A 16,047-nucleotide genomic window follows, 5' to 3' on the forward strand; every position below is an offset into this window, starting at 1 on the left:
TTTAAAGCTTATACTTAAGGCTGGCTCAGGCTTGTCTTGAACTACCCCCTAGTTACGCTGCTATAGGCCTAGACTGCCGGGGGGTTTCCCATGATGCACCAAGCTATCTCCTCCTCTTCATCTGCACGTATTCATATGGCATCAATGCTCATTACTAACTTTACTTCTCTCTCCCATAGTTTTGTGCTTTCTCGTCTCTCTCCTCTTTCCTCCAGTCGCTTTCTCCGGTTGTTTCTACCCCTGCTCCTAGAGAGTCTGGATCTGTGACTGCAAACCCCCTACTGCCCACCATAAGGCAGGTTCTGTTCAAGGTTTCTACCTGTTAAAAGGGAGTTTTTCCTTGCTGTCGCCAAGTGGTTGCTCATGGGGGAATGTTGGGTCTGTGTAAATATAACTTAAGAGTATGGTCTAGAGCTGCTCTATATGAAAAGTGCCCTGAGATCACCTTTATGATTTGGTGTTATGTAAATAAAACTGAATTGAATTAGACTGATATGAGCACATATGACCTGCATTTACTGACTTCAGCTGATTTCTGTATTCTGTTACTGCATTCAGGAGTGTTTGAAGATGGTTTATGATGTACAGATAGTAAAGCCTTTGCTTGTGAAATAGATACTTTAATCTCTTCAGGCCTGTAAATTTTCTTTCAAATGACATATCAGAAGAAAAAGTATCAAGTCCACAATGAAGCCATAATCTGGAGGGGGTCAAAAGCCAAAAAGGTTGGGAACCAGTAATAAAAAATAAATGGACTTGTATAGACTTGGAATGTTAACGTGATAGAGGCACTGCAGAAGATGCAACAGAGACCCACCTCCGATAAGAACTTACTGGAATCGGAATCGGTACAACTACAATGAACAGCAGCACTGCAATGTGAAAAAAACGTGTTCAGGATAACATGTCCAGTACAATGAACCATATCAACAACCTAGAAATGATGGTTTTATTTAAGAATGGAAAAAACAAAAAAACAAATTACCACCTTGACAATCTCAGGACATCTCCTGATTGTAAAAATCAAAATAAGAGTCTTGCTCTCACACAATGGTGCCTGTCCACTGAGGGGCACAACACACACAGTTCCACTTGTATAGACACTATCTCAGGCCTAGTTTCTTCTTCTCTTTCTGTTTCTTGCGAACCACTTCGATGTTGCGGTCCTTCCACATGCTCTTCCTCAGTTTGATGGGACGACTACCAACATACTTTCCTGGACAAACGCAGAGTGAGAAGGATTCACAGAGGCTGCAGTTATTTAATGCGTGTCAAAGTCAGATTTACCCCCGGGCAAGGAAATAAAAATGCAAAGACAAACGACAGATGGAAGAATCAAAGACTCAGTTAAAGCTGTAAGTCACCAATTCCATTTCTACATCAAGGACCATCCAACTGTAAAATATAAAAAATCCACATCAAAAGTAACCTTTGCAAACATAACCCATTAAATGGTAAGAAAAGCAGGCAGGTGAAAAAGGTTTAGCATGTCTGTAAAGAGACTGACCGTTCATCTCTCTCATGGCTCTGACATAGTCGTTTGGATCTTTGAAGCTGACGAAGCCGTAGCCTTTGGTCTTTCCTGTACGTTTGTCTCTCACCACCTGATGACAACAATTTGTGATGATTTTATACAACGGGTAACAAATTAAGAAAAAAACCTGAATAAAAGAGTGGAGAAACATGACAAATGCAGATGCTTCCACACAGGTGCACTGCATGGTACAATTCATCAATTAACATCCCACCATGCTCTGTGGTAACGAATGGAAATGCTGAGCAGCCCCAGTTGATTCTGATTTTATATCAAGAGGGCAAGAAGAAAGAGGGTTAATTGTTGGGGCATGGTTGGCAGGAGCTTCAGTCCCAGACTGCTCAACTGGCCTTTGTTTCAATAGGAACAGTGACATCTGCATTTAGATCTACGGGGAAATACATTTGTTAATAGGGTTGGAAACTGGCCGACATTTGCTGACCGTGATACTGGTGCATTAGTGTGATATGTCAGGAAAAACAGAAGAGAAAATCTTCCTCATATGAGAATGTCAATGAATGCATATTTGAGAGTTCAGTAGTGCAAAAACAGTAGGCACTGGTCTACACAGATGTGCAAAAAAGTGATACAGTCCAGTGAGTTATCCTTCACCGTATTCTGGGCGAGAGAACGGTACAGGCCTGAATGCTTGACCCCCTCAAGTTAGGGGATCCGGTGGCTCTGTTATGCTGTGGGGGGCATTTTGCTGAAATGGTTTGGGTCCAGTTATCCCCTTAGAGGTAAGGGTCACTGCAAATCAATACAGAGTTCGACACCTGCTCTGTTGAATGCTCTGTGAGCAAAGTCCATTCACTGAGGAAGACTGTGAGATAGGTTGAAAGCACGGGAAAAAAGCTATTACAAGGACTTTTGGTTCAGATTATTCATCATGACGTGGGACAGGATGTCTCTCCTGGATGATGTCAGGTGTTATAACAGATCTCTAAAGCTGTGTCCAATGTGCATTGGACATTATTAAGAGAACAGTTTAATCTATGTACATGTCAGTTTCTGTCACAAAGTTAGAACTTTATTAAACCACTCTTATGTACACGTCCTTCAGTTAAGCATTACCCAGATACTGTTGTTTGCCGCCACAATGTTGTAGATATATTGGTGAAATTGATTTTGCGTCTGGGTTAATGATATCCTTTTTTAAGTATTGCCTCCTGATTTTTTTATTGATATACCGTAAGGGAATTCACCCAAATTATTATCAGTTATTCTCTCAAATGATCAGATACAAAATTCTCAAATTAGCCTGGATAATATAACAGCAAATATCATTAATGGGCTATCTGATTAGGAAAAAGTATAACTCAATACATAAATATATGTTATAGTCACTATAATTTATGTGACTGTTGAGTAAATGTTCTAGGAACTGTAGGAATGATGACAAGGACTACAAAGGTTGTGCAGTTTTCTTAGAAGTCAGTGTCTTAAAGTGATTACAGGATGTAAGCAAAGCAGATACACAGAACAACAACCAAACCTTAGCTTTGAGGAAAGAAGGGTATCTGCTGAATGCTCTGGCCAATATGTCGTCATTGACTTCATTACCAAGATCGCCACAGAATATACGGAAATCATCTGCAACAAGGAGACAAAACAGAATTCACAGAAACGTTCTAAGAACAGTGTCAAAGAGTCAGATGTTACCTTCATCCTGCAGCAGATAAATAACAAAAAAAAGCAAATGTTTGTAAATTGTGTTCTAAATTTAATTTTGTAAACAGTCAGCAGCCCTTGTTTGATATTGTGAAGGAAGCAGCAGCAGCTGAGCTAAGTGATATGCAACGTGTGTAGTGAAATCACCCAAAAACAAAACCAGAATAAAAAAGTACAGTGACAAAACTATCCCCATTTACTTTCTACTTCAGCATAAACCATGCTCTACACACATTCTCTCTCACTCCAAGTGCTGATGAATGAGTGAGTGAGTACAAATGACGTTTTTTGACTACAGGCCCAGCAATATTGGATGCCATGCCAAAAACAACAGAGGACACTGTGTGTCAAGAGGGACAGTTTATCTTAAATTATCTTTACCGGGGGTCTAACACCTTTTCGTAACATACAGTGAGCGAGCGAGCTTGAAAAAAAAAATAAAAAAATTGTCCAGATATACTCGAAGCGAGATGAATGAGATGTTTTTTTGCGCTGCTTGTGATTTGTCTTGGGACATTTTGCATAGGCTCATTATATAGGCATTAATATGACAATAATTAAGTGTCAGAGCGTATGTGGCACTAGAGCTGGGCTCCAGGCAGCATGGACGACAGCCACAACACTGTATCCAGCCCCATTTACTCTGGGTGAGAACAGCTGTACTGTCTCATTTGATCTGTCGAGATATGTTTACCAGCATGCACAAACATAAACTACATACACAAACTCAATTTGTGTAAGCAGACACACACTGCATGTATATCCATGTAACTATTGCAGAAATCTCAAACTGTATATGCTTACTGCAAAAATCTGTTGTATTTTCTTTTGTTCTCCCCCTATGGCAAGTGCGTGAAACTTTTGCAAAAATAGAGCATTTTTTCAAACAAGCGAACTGTCGCTCAGCCTGTTCGCTGATGCATGGAGCAGGTTAGGACATCTTCATTAGGAATCACTGAAACATTCTGATGGTCGCTTGCTCGCTCATTCGTATGCGTCTCGTCTTAAGAATCATTGTAAGGCTGTTTTAACTGAAGACTTTTTTCACAGTCTTTCGGTCCCTTCAGCAGTTTGTACCTGAATCCCACTCCAACAAACTGGGGTCCTCCCAGCTGGACCCTGCTGCAGTACGGATACACTTCTTCACCTTCTCCGCCTTTGCTTTCTTTTTGTCCTCTGTAGCACTTTCCACAGGCTGAAACAAACACATACATAACTCATATGATGTCTTTACCTATATATCCTTTGTAGTTTTTTTTTTGGAGGTGAAAAGTATAACAATATTTTCAGAGTGCTGATAGAAAAAATTACGGAGTAGTTTTGCGTTTCCCTGCAAAATTTTTTATTGCATCCGATCCATAGAAACAGTGTGTTGGTCCACTCCATTTCTAATGCACTACCAATTTCGGGAAACTTTTCAGCAGATACTACACCAATTAGAGATTATGTGACAATTTACATGATGCATTTATTTCTCATTCCTCCTTTCAAAAGCTAAGCTGTGAAAGTAAACATCCACTGGCTGTGATCAGCTGCTCCGCCTGGCTTTGCTTGCTGAAACTGTGGCTGTGGATATGGTTACTGCTTGGACTACAGCAGCTGCTATGGTTAAATCTATGATCCTATGGATAAGGCTAAGTTAGCTGTACTAGAACTACTCTTTATTGCTCCTGCTAACATTAGCCAAGAGAGCATCATTAAGCAACAAGGGATCTGAACTTGCCGTGTTTACATCAGGAATGACAGATGTGTAACCTTTACACCACAGGAGAACAGGAATGAAGGAGCTTCATGTTCAGCCAGCAGGATCATGTCAATTCACCACACACACACATCCTCTGCATGTAGTTAGTGTTACACCAATTATACACCAAATTTGTCACAGCCGGAATCATGACAACCAGAATACAGACATGGCTACAGCCAGAGTCACAGGGTCAGCAGAATCCCATGACTCTAGTTATAGCCACAGCTAGAGTCTGTGTCAGTCAGCCTCAGTAGCAGTCAGTCAGAGAGCTGGTTAACTAGCTCCACTAGTTATCAACTGTATCTGGCTGCATTGATACAGACTTGCACCAGAGCAGCCACAGCTGAGGGTGTGCTCACTTGCACTGTGGTCACAACAAGCAGTGGTCTACTACACAAGGCATAATACTGTAATACAGTCTGTCTCTATTGATCAAGGGCGAATATAAAACATGTTGCAAGGTAACGCAAAATGTTATGAGGGAAAACAAAATTTAGTGCAAGGACATGCAAAAGAATTTCAGAAAAAATTCCCACTGTGACCTAAAAAAAAAAAAAACCCAAGAGGTTTTCAGTGCACTGGTGCTTACTCAGTTACTTTTCCAGTTAATTTCTAGCAACTTAACAGTTGCAATTTAACAGAATAAAATGATACATTTACAGCAAGGCAGGCAGATATAAAAGAAATGGTGACTGAGGCCTTCTCATTGTCCCAATGTAACCGGTTTGTTTGGCTACAATTTGCTGATGTATCTTCCAAGACTACTTTTGGTGGGTATTTACTTGGTTTGTGAATCATGTTTCCTGATCATTTCTGCATACTAGAATTTGAAAGATTTTTTTGTCTGTCTTTCTATGGCAGTATAGCTAATAACAATGAACCCACAGGCTGTGTGGGTTGTCCACTAACCAGAAAGTCGGTGGTTTGATCCCCAGCTCCTCCAGACCACAAGTCGAAGTGAACCCCAGATTCTCCTGATGGCTGTGCCATCTGTATGTGTTTCGATTTTTAATAAATTTGCAAAAACATTCTAAAAACATGTCTTTACTTTGTCATTATGGATTATTAAGTGTAGATTCATGGGCAAACATGTCAATTTTATCAATTTAAAAATAAATCTACAGCACAATAAATTGTGCAAAAAGTGAAGGGTTCTGAAGTCAATGTATATACAGAGGGCGCCAGAAGTATACCTTTAATAATTGACCCCATGCAACACCTTTAGGCCTTGTTAGCCCACTTCACTAAAACTCTCGTGGCTAAACGGGAGCAAATCCAGCAAATCTGGGGAAAGATTTTTCAGAAGAGTTGAGGCTATGATAGGACCATATCCATATCTGTAACATATATATGTTTTTCAAATGACATGTTCAGCTATCACTCGTCTCTATAATATTCATGTGTTAGCATGTAGTGCACTTTCCATCCTTACTAAATCTTTTCTAAAGGCACAGTATGAAGGAAATCATGAGAGCTTCAGAGTTAACAGCAGAAAGTCGAATGCTGCTTAAATGTACCTCAGCGTGGGGGGGCTCAGGCTCAGGCATGCTGGGTCCAATGACAGTGCTGTTGTCTTCACTCTCCTTCTTGTCCAGTAGACCTGCTGCCATCACTGCTGCCTGCTGCTCTGCAACCCGTGCAGCCAGTTCCTCCTGAAAGATACACATTAGACACACTCAGGCAGGCTAATGAACAGCCAATATGATGATACAACACCAGCCCCACCCTGTTTCAAATTGAGTATTACACACTGACCTCACCCACCTCCCTGTTACTAATACATGCCAGAGTTACCATAACAGTCTATTTTTTGCTATAGTCTTCTAATATTTTCTTCCAAAATACATTACTTTTAAAAGTACTCTATGACACAAAAGTTGTGTCCTGATGCTGTCACTAGTGTTCAAACACACACTCAAGGAAGCACAAGTGAAACAAAATCACAAGAGGAGACAAACAAGCATACAACAAGCTCTCAGAACATAATACTTGTAGCAGAGCACCCAGACATTATTTTTTAAGATCCCAATCAAAATGCAAATACCATTCTGGCTTGTCTCTGAGCTCTAACATCAATTCTTTTATGTCCAACAGGTGCGGGAGGGGCAGAGTACACAGTAGGCGCTGCCTGGATGATTGACTGTGTTGGTTTGACGGGAGGCGGGGCTCCCTGTCTTGTGGTCGGGGATGACACCAGCGAGACCATATCACCAACCTGAGTGAAACACACCAACCGACAGAGAGACACAAGAACTTAAGATGCAAGGTAGGTCACAAGATAATTAATGTGGAAAATAATTAGCAATCAGGATTGACAAAAAAAGAGAAGTTAAGTTCATCCCAGTATCATTCCTTTTTATATGGAGAATAACTGCTAATAATATCAGAGGAAGACTTAAAGTAATATTATTCACACAGACTGATGTGGTGAAAAATGTCCCAGGTACAGTGGCTCACCACCCCTGTGTAAATGTCACACCAACACTGTTTTCTTCTTTGAGCTCTGACCTGAGGTGCAGCAGCCATGTGCTGAATGGGCTGAGAAGCACCCTGAGGTGTCTGGCCCTGCATGGAAGGAGGGAGCATCATGGGGGGGGGTGGAGGAGGCCGGGGTAGAGGAGGCGCTATTGGAGGACCACGCATCATTGGCAGCCTCTGACCACCTAACAGCAAAACATTAGGAAATTTACAAATATATGAACCCATTTTGTGAATTAAGACAGCGAATCAAGCAGGGGTGCAAGGTACGAGCAAAGGTCATTTAATTGTCTAAATTCAGTCAAAACATAAACCCAAAAAGAGAGTAGCTAGTTTCCATGAAAAAAATTTTAATTTTGGATTGAAACAAACATTAGATGTATTGATTATAAGTAACTTAAACTCAATATTTTACACCATGGAAGAAAACAAAAGCCTTTAATGAGTATTTGGAAGACATGTATGAGGAAGAAGAAATAATAATAAATTATTAGAGTGGTTTTGGGAGATCCACTCTATGCTCCAGCCTTTCTATTTTTCTCAAAAAACATCTTAACCTCCAACAGTTTCCATCTTCATGCACAATTCATATGTCAAAATGTAGACAAATTTTTCATTTCTCAACTAATTGTACTCTCTTTGCGACATGACTAAAGGTTTTTGAATAAATTGCTGGAAAGCACAAATCTAATACTCCTATGTTATTTGAGCTCTGAAGCTCCCTGTAAAACAAAGAGATGATGTGAGTCTTTAACCTTTGACAGCTCCTACAGAGTAAAAATGTGTACAGGCCGCAAAAATATCATAAGTAACATTAGGAATAGTGTAGAAATATTATATTAATATTAAGTTACTGAAACCACATGTATACTGTATGTATACAGTGTACAGTGTGGTAGAGGCATTTCAAATAGCACTACCACATGCAAATACATTTGTTCGTGTTTAGTGCATTATGTGTTTTGATGACTCTTCTCACCCAACATAAACACACACACGTATCACTGTCATATTAATGAATAATATATTAAGTTATAACATTTCGTCTCAAACTTTTTGAAGGGGAAATACTGCAAGTAATGAATAAACCAGTAAACCAGTAGTCTACTGGTAACCTTACCAGGTCTCTGCAGGATATGGGGGACAAAAGCTGGTCTCATCATGGGAGGAGGGGGAGGACGTACTGGAGGGACTGTGACAGACACACAGTGAGTGTAAATTAGTGTGTAATTAGAGTTTAAAAATCTGAAGAGCACAGTATGACAGCAGCTTGACAAGTGTTTGTATATATACACATATACACATACACATACACACAATGGACATAGTTTAGGAAGGCACACACCTGTGTACATGAGGTCGTACAATTCACCCTGCATATGTCAGGACAAAAACCAAGCCATGAGAACCAAGGAACCCTCTTTAGACCTCCGCAACAGATCAGGGCAAGGGAATAAAACCATTTCTAAAGCTTTTAATTTTCCCAGAAGCAGAGTGGCCTCAATAATTGCAAAATTGAAGAATTTTGGAATCACCAGGACTCTTTCTTGAGTTGGCCATCCAGTCAAACTGAGTAAGGGGCTGTCCAGATGTAGCCTCTTTTGCGCGCGTTCTCGACTCACAGAGATGGAAAATTCTCAATTTTTTCAAATGCAGCAAGCACACCACAGGTCGTGACAAGAATTACCCAATCAGCTACAGAGGACTTGCTTTACCCTTTCCGTCCAAGGACTTCATAACATCCTGTTTTGGTTGCTTAGTAATGGCAGGCGCAACAGCATTGCAACCTCCCAAGCGCTTTGGAAGAATGCGGCACGGCTGGCGTGTTCTATATGTTTTTTAGATGCTCATCTGAATAGCTCGTAACTTGGCAAGAAGGAACTTGGTCAGGGAGGTGACCAAGAACCCAACGGTCACTCTAATAGAGCTTCAGAAGTTCTCTGCAGAGATGGGAGAACCTGCTGGAAGGTCAACCAACTCAGCAGCAGTCAGTCAGGCCTTTATGTTAAAGTGGCTAGACGTAAGCTACTTTGAGTAAAAGACATATGACAGCCTACTTGGAGTTTGCCAAACCGTATTTAAAGAACTCTCAGAACATGAAGAAAAGATTATCTCGTCTGATGAGACTGAGTGTCTCAGCCAAAGCCAAGACTGAAATCCCATAGAAGATCTGTTGAGAGACCTGAAGATGGCAGTCTACAGACACTTCCCATCCTGTCTGACGGAGCTTGAGAGGAAATGCCAGGAAGAATAGACAGAAGAGATAAACTGCCCAAATCCAGGTCTGCAAAGCTTGCAGACTTCCCTAAGGAGACTCAAAGCTGCAGTTGCTGCCAAACAGGATTCTAGAAAGTACTGAATTAAGGGTCTGAATACTTTTGTAAAGGAGAGATTTCAGCTTTCGATTCTTAATAAATTTGCAAATAAAAAAAAAAAATCTAAAATCACGTTTTTACTTTAGTCATTATGGGTAACTGAGAGTAGACTGATGGGCGAAAAGGGAAAATGTATCCATTTAAAATAAAAATGACAAAAAAGAAATATGTGTATCATACCGAACTTATTTGACAGTATAACTACACCCTGAATTTTAAATTACTTTCAATGATGTTGAACAGTATTTAATACAAAGTATGTTACTGACAAACCCTAGTTAGTGTATGCATGTGACAGTTTATGTTCACCTGGTCCCACAAAAGCCGGTGGTGGAGGACCAACGAAACTGGCAGCTCTGGCCTCTAATGTCTGCTGGACCTAAGAGAGAGGAGACAGACAATGTTTGAGTGAGAGAGTGAGAGAGATAGTAGATACCCTGTCTTATCACGACATTTTCTCTGTCAGGTGCTCTGCTTTAGAGTATTTGGCCTGAGCTGCCAAATTGCATGACCATTAACTAATAAATATCATCTCAGCCATTAAGATAAACAATGCATTTGTTTCTATAAATTCATGACTCTACAATAAGCAGTCTGGATATTACTATCCAGATATTAGAATATTATTAGAATAGTACAAACCTGTCTGTAGGTGTTGGTGCCTATAATGGGTCGCACTACTGGAACCGCTGGGACAGCCAGAGCTACAGGTACTGCCTCCATAACAGGTGGGCTTCCTGATACCGGTACTGGACCACCAAGAACCTCCTGCTCAAAACTACAGCAAAGAAGGATAGAGACAGACTGACATTTATAATGGGGATCAGAAATTAACAGTTTTATTTTTGGAGTCAACTAGTTGATTCCCATCTGGACTAAACTGTTTAAAAAAAATATTATAACTGCTAAAACATGAAGGGAAAAATACAGAATGATTGAAAAACTTTGCAGACAAAAAAAGCGAAGTGTTAATTCCCTGAGGGATTGAACAGAGAATGGAAGTGAGGGATTCCATAGCGCCTATAGTGAATCCACTCAGTCAAGTGGAGCTGTGCAGCAACTTGCAACCCTATCCAACTGCAGAAAATACTAGAGGTACAGGCTAAAACACATTAATTATTCAATTATCAAAATTGTCGGAAAGTAATTTTCTGTTGATTGACAAACAGATTATTCAGCTTATTATTTCAGCAATAATTCTACGACACCAAAATTACCTTACTCTTAATAGTCAATAACTACTTTTGAATGTTCTCTAGTTTATGTGACAACTGATAATAAAATATTTTGTGTGTTTAGGTATTGTTTACCACTTGTAATAATTCTATTTCTGAATGGCAGCAGCAATGTTTAGTAAAATTTTCAGGAACTCATCTGTCCATCCTCCTCCTCTGTCACTCAGTGTACAGCAGCTGCACTGCTCAGAGCATAAGAAGGCGAGTCTATCAAGCTGCTTTTATTTAGTCTCAAGTTTAAATTAAAAAACAAAACAACACAAAACAAAACAAAAAAAACTTACTATTGCCTAGGTTTGTCACACAAGCTGCACCGGGACCCGCACTATTTTCCCCATCCGACAGTCAATAGATGGACATGGATTCTAATTCAAATCAACCTGCCAGCTGCAAACATAAAGTTTAGCCCCAGTCCCATATTTCCCAACATGAATGGTGTCCTACTGGCCCTGATAACACTATATGACAAACAGGGATATCACTCTTCTCAGCTGCCAGTGAGATAAAACCTCATACAGAGGTGCATCAGTGGTGACATAAAGACTGAACCTTTTTTTCATACTTACACTTTAACAGGACTGACTAAACCGGACTTTACTGAAATCCTTTCAGTGCTAACAGTGCAGTCATTACATCTAAGTCACTGACATTCTCTGTCCCCGCTCTGTTACCTGTTTTAGGTTATTGAACACATAGGCAAAAATTTTATGCTGCTGTTTCTGTGCCCTGTAGGAGTGGATGTGTGTGTTTGTATAAAAGTGGTTATTAGGCAGCTGGGCCAGGGTGCTATTCTGTTGAGTTGGGTGGACTTTTTAAATTTTTTATTGCTTTGAGTTTTCTTGTGTATCTGTGTGTATGGTTTGCTGTTGATGCTGCTACGGTTGTACCTGCCCGCTATGTATCTTGGCATGGGTTGTGCCAGACTATGTTACCATGCCCTCCAACTGGTGTTTTACGTGGCTCAATGTAACTTAATTAAAAACTGGTGATTTAACAACTAACGTTATGGTGCAAACAAACTGTACCTTGTCTTGGAGGTTGGCCCACCTGATTTTCTCTATGCCCATCACAGTATAAATTCTGCTTCTGTTGCTAGGTACCACTTGGGATAAGTAAGAAATTTGGGTTTTTTATGATTTGGATGAATGGACCCTTAAAAGCAGTTGTACTCACAGAGCCATCTCAGCTTCCATCTCTTTCATACGTTCCTCTCCTGACTTGAGCGGCATGCTATGAGACAAAAACACCGATCGGGGAACAGCCAAACAAAAGCTCAATCTAATTAAGTTACAAGACAATATAGCAATTGAATTCTTAGACACATGATATAGAATATATTAATTGCAAAAGACTCCACTATTTTCATTTGGCCTAAAAAAAATATAAGGCCATATTATAGCGGTGAACTTTAACATAATCAGTAGTTTGCTGTAGGTTTTCTAAAGTACACTGAAACCTAACGTTTCTTAATCCAACGGTATTTGCATGATCACACAGGAAAGTTAACAATTACTACACTTACCTTCATGTATGATATAGACAGTTTCGATATGAATGGTTACCTCTCGCTGACCAAGTTGACTTAACACGCCGGGCTTTAATATTAAGATAAGTAATGTTGGTTAGCACACCATAAACTAGCTAAGCTAGCAATTAACCTGGCTCTACTGTACTGGCCAGCTAACCGCCAACCTTAACGCTAACTTACTTGACTGATTTCTACGCTACTGCTAACTAACCTGGCTACCCACTAGGAATAAACATGTTGAAATTGTAGATAATTATTAATAAGATACGGTATGAGCTGTGGAAATACTCTCTTAACGACAGCGTTATGCTTCTTGCACCCAGGTCTTCTTATTGCTTTACGGCCGGCGGATGGCATCCAGTTTATTGGTGGATTACCGCCACCTTCTGCTCCGGAGTGTGGATCAGTCAATAGACTTGCAAGCTAAATACCTTCAAAAAAAAAGCGCAAGAGATAGACACACACACACACACACACACACACACACACACACACACCGTACACTACATTTTATTCCCAATGCTTTACAACCCCATCCCTATCCATGTCAGCCTTCCTACCACCCTATTCCTGTTTATCCATCATATCCTATGCTGTCTTATCCATGCTCAGTAATCCTTTTGCTGTTAATTCCTGCACCTCTAATTCCCTCAGATTATTCCTCATCATCTCCTGTATTTTGCTCAGTGCACAGTGCCCCAACCTTAACCTTGTCAACACCATTCCCTCTCTCCTGTGTCCACTACCTAGCCTTGTAACTTTGACACTCTTTTGAATTTGATATAGATGTCTCCCTTTCCCTCTTAGTCATACTTTTCTTGCCACAGTTTGTTGATGTTTTCCCCTGATGACACATATTTAATTTCTACTCTACTGACATTAATTTGAATTTCTATCATTCCTTTCTTTAAAGTCGTCTTCGCCAATTCATCCACCCTCTCATTCCCACTCTCCACTACATGCGCTGAAACCCACAGAAATTTTACCTGACCTCCCTGTTTTAGTATTCTTGTGGCTGACTGAGGGACTTCATATAGTACATCTAATACACTTTAGGGGGTTACAAATACGATGTAATGCATTATTACAGTTAATGAAAGGTTTAAGTAAAACTGCCCCTTTTAAGTAGAACTTATAACCTCCAGCCTCTGCCTTTGAAAAAAATGTATAGGAATTACTCCTTGTGGTTTTGATGTCTCTATCATTGTCCTATCAAACCAGGCCATATGACTGAATAATTGTTTTGCACTTAAACTATTTTTTTTTAAATTGCCTTTATTGTTGTCATTTACCCTTTTTTGTAATAATATATAATAATTACAATATTTTAAATGATTATTTTACGTAAAAAAAAATGAATCTGAACAGATGCTGTGCACAGGAATTCTTGAATATTGAAGGGTTTTGCTGAACCCTGATGAAAAAAAAAAAAGCGATTGTGAAATTTCTTGAAGGTAATTTTTCACAAAATATGTCAGGATATAGCATTTTAATAATTAAAAGTTGAAGACTACACATTGAGACAACATCTTCGTTGTGACCTGATGTTGTGGAGGCATTGAAGACTGCACATTTAGACAACGTCAACATCGCAACCCAACGTCTGATCAAATTTAATTTATTTATATTTCAACCTCCTAATGATGTCAAGGTTCTAGATGGGGGTCTGGAGGAAACCAGGCCCTGCTCATCGCCTGCCCAATACCATCCCACTGGTGAGGCATGGTGGTGGCAGCATCATGCTATGGGGTTTTTTTTCAGCGGCTGGGACAGGGAGGCTCGTCAGGGTTGAGGGAGGCTGAATGGAGCAAAATACGTATATATCCTCGAAGAAAACCAGGTCCAGAGTGCTAAGGACCTCAGACTGGGCTGAAGGTTCACCTTCCAATGGACAATCGCCCTAGGCACACTGCCAAGACAACACAGGAGTGGCTTAGGGTCAACTCGGTGAATGTCATAGAGTGGCCCAGCCATAGCCCTGACTTGAACCCAATTGAACATCTCTGGAGAGACCTGAAAATGGCTGTCCACCAACAGTCCCCATCAAATCTGACACAGTTTTAGAGGATCTGCAGAGAAGAATGGCAGAAAATCCCAAAATCTAGGTGTGGAAACCTTTTTGCATTATGCCCAAGAAGACTCGAGCCTGGGGGGTAAAGGGGTCTGAATAATTTGAATGCACTGCATCTGCACACCACTAGAGGTGACTGAGAGAATACATTTTTTGTAATTGTAATTCAGGTGAACTGACCCTTTAAGCTTTAATCACAAGGAAACACTGTTAATAATTAACTAATTAACACCCCTCCATGTGAACCTTATCTCTCCCTATGAGGATTTCGCAACAGGGGTTTGTCTGGATTCCTTACTGTAAAGAGATTCATGCTGTTACCTTTCTAAAGCTACTTCACACGTCTCGCCCCATGCTACAGGCTGCTGTTTAACAAACCCACCACACCTTTTCACATTAGCAGGAACTAGACAAACAAAGTTGGTGGGTCCGGATCCTGCAAAAGCCAAAGCAAATCTTCATGTCACTTGAACAAATAAGCACAGTTGCTTGTTTGCAGAGGTGAAGCTAGACTCCCCACTGGTACTTTCACGCTGTCATATAGGAAATGGGCTTCCAAACATACATAACAATTTCATCACGGTTCCACCACGCACAGACAAACACTTGTTGATTAAGCAGTTGGCCAATGTCCAATATCACGTCATGCACTTTGCGAACATTTTGTCTAACTAATGTTGTACCTTGTTGTAGTGGATCTTGGGTTGGGTGCTGGGATGGCGGCAGCAGAGTAGTGAAACATAGACAGTTGACTCACTCTCACTCTTGTGAGCTAAGAACAGAGAAAGTTACAAAACACTTAAATCAGCTAAAAACAGAAACAATTAGTAAAAGAATCATTAACCACAGAGTTTACAGTAGTCTTAAATTCAGTCTGGGATAGCAAGTTTATTATTCCAGTTATTGAGCTTGCCTCTCAACACCTGTCTTACCCTCTAGAGGTATTTTGCTGTGTCTGACTCCTTGCATCCTCATCATGGCTCCCATTGGCTTGTGGGATACCCAGGTACTTGTAGTTGTCCTGTATGTCTGCTATCCAGCCTTCTGGTAACCCCACCCTTTATATATTGATCACCTTCCCTCTCTTTGCGACCATGCGGCCACACTTTTCCAGTCCAGATGACACCCCGATGTCCTCACTGTAGATCCTAGTGAGGTGGATCAGTGAGTTGATGTCTCATTCACTCCTGGTGTACAACTTGATGTCATCCATATATAGGAGGTGGCTGATGGTCACTCAACTTCTGAATCTGTATTCATATCCACTCTTGGCGATGAAGGGATTTAGGCCTTTGTAGAACAGTAGCTGGGACAGTGCATTACCTTGGTATATGCCACACTTTATGGTGGCTTGTGCGATGGCCCTCTAGTTGGCTTCCAGTGTTGTTTTCCACAGCCGCACTGAGTT

General features: G+C 40.5%; 1 protein-coding gene across 1 annotated transcript; it reads right to left on the reverse strand.

The window, feature by feature from the left end:
- Positions 1 to 935: 935 nt before the first annotated feature.
- On the reverse strand, positions 936 to 12,953 carry rbm42 (RNA binding motif protein 42). Its single transcript, XM_040118873.1, has 12 exons — positions 12,563 to 12,953; positions 12,214 to 12,270; positions 10,448 to 10,583; positions 10,115 to 10,184; positions 8,551 to 8,622; positions 7,461 to 7,615; positions 6,997 to 7,167; positions 6,470 to 6,604; positions 4,283 to 4,400; positions 3,030 to 3,127; positions 1,508 to 1,604; positions 936 to 1,216 (listed from the first exon to the last, which is right to left on the reverse strand). Exons 2-12 carry the CDS (start codon positions 12,267 to 12,269, stop codon positions 1,104 to 1,106), a joined length of 1,221 nt encoding a protein of 406 aa, XP_039974807.1. The 5' UTR covers position 12,270; positions 12,563 to 12,953; the 3' UTR covers positions 936 to 1,103.
- Positions 12,954 to 16,047: the final 3,094 nt, after the last annotated feature.

The sequence above is a fragment of the Xiphias gladius genome, chromosome 22 (assembly GCF_016859285.1).
Source record: "Xiphias gladius isolate SHS-SW01 ecotype Sanya breed wild chromosome 22, ASM1685928v1, whole genome shotgun sequence".
In the NCBI taxonomy this organism is placed as follows: domain Eukaryota; kingdom Metazoa; phylum Chordata; class Actinopteri; order Istiophoriformes; family Xiphiidae; genus Xiphias; species Xiphias gladius.

Bases quoted from the DNA above. Each gene is read 5' to 3' on its own strand.
- rbm42 (XM_040118873.1), bottom strand. From the start codon at position 12,269: ATGCCGCTCAAGTCAGGAGAGGAACGTATGAAAGAGATGGAAGCTGAG. The intron at 7,168-7,460 runs GTCAGAGCTCAA...TGTTTCACTCAG, and splicing joins ACATGGCTGCTGCACCTCAG to GTTGGTGATATGGTCTCGCT. The intron at 4,401-6,469 runs GTACATTTAAGC...TGTTTGTTTCAG, and splicing joins CTGAGCCCCCCCACGCTGAG to CCTGTGGAAAGTGCTACAGA.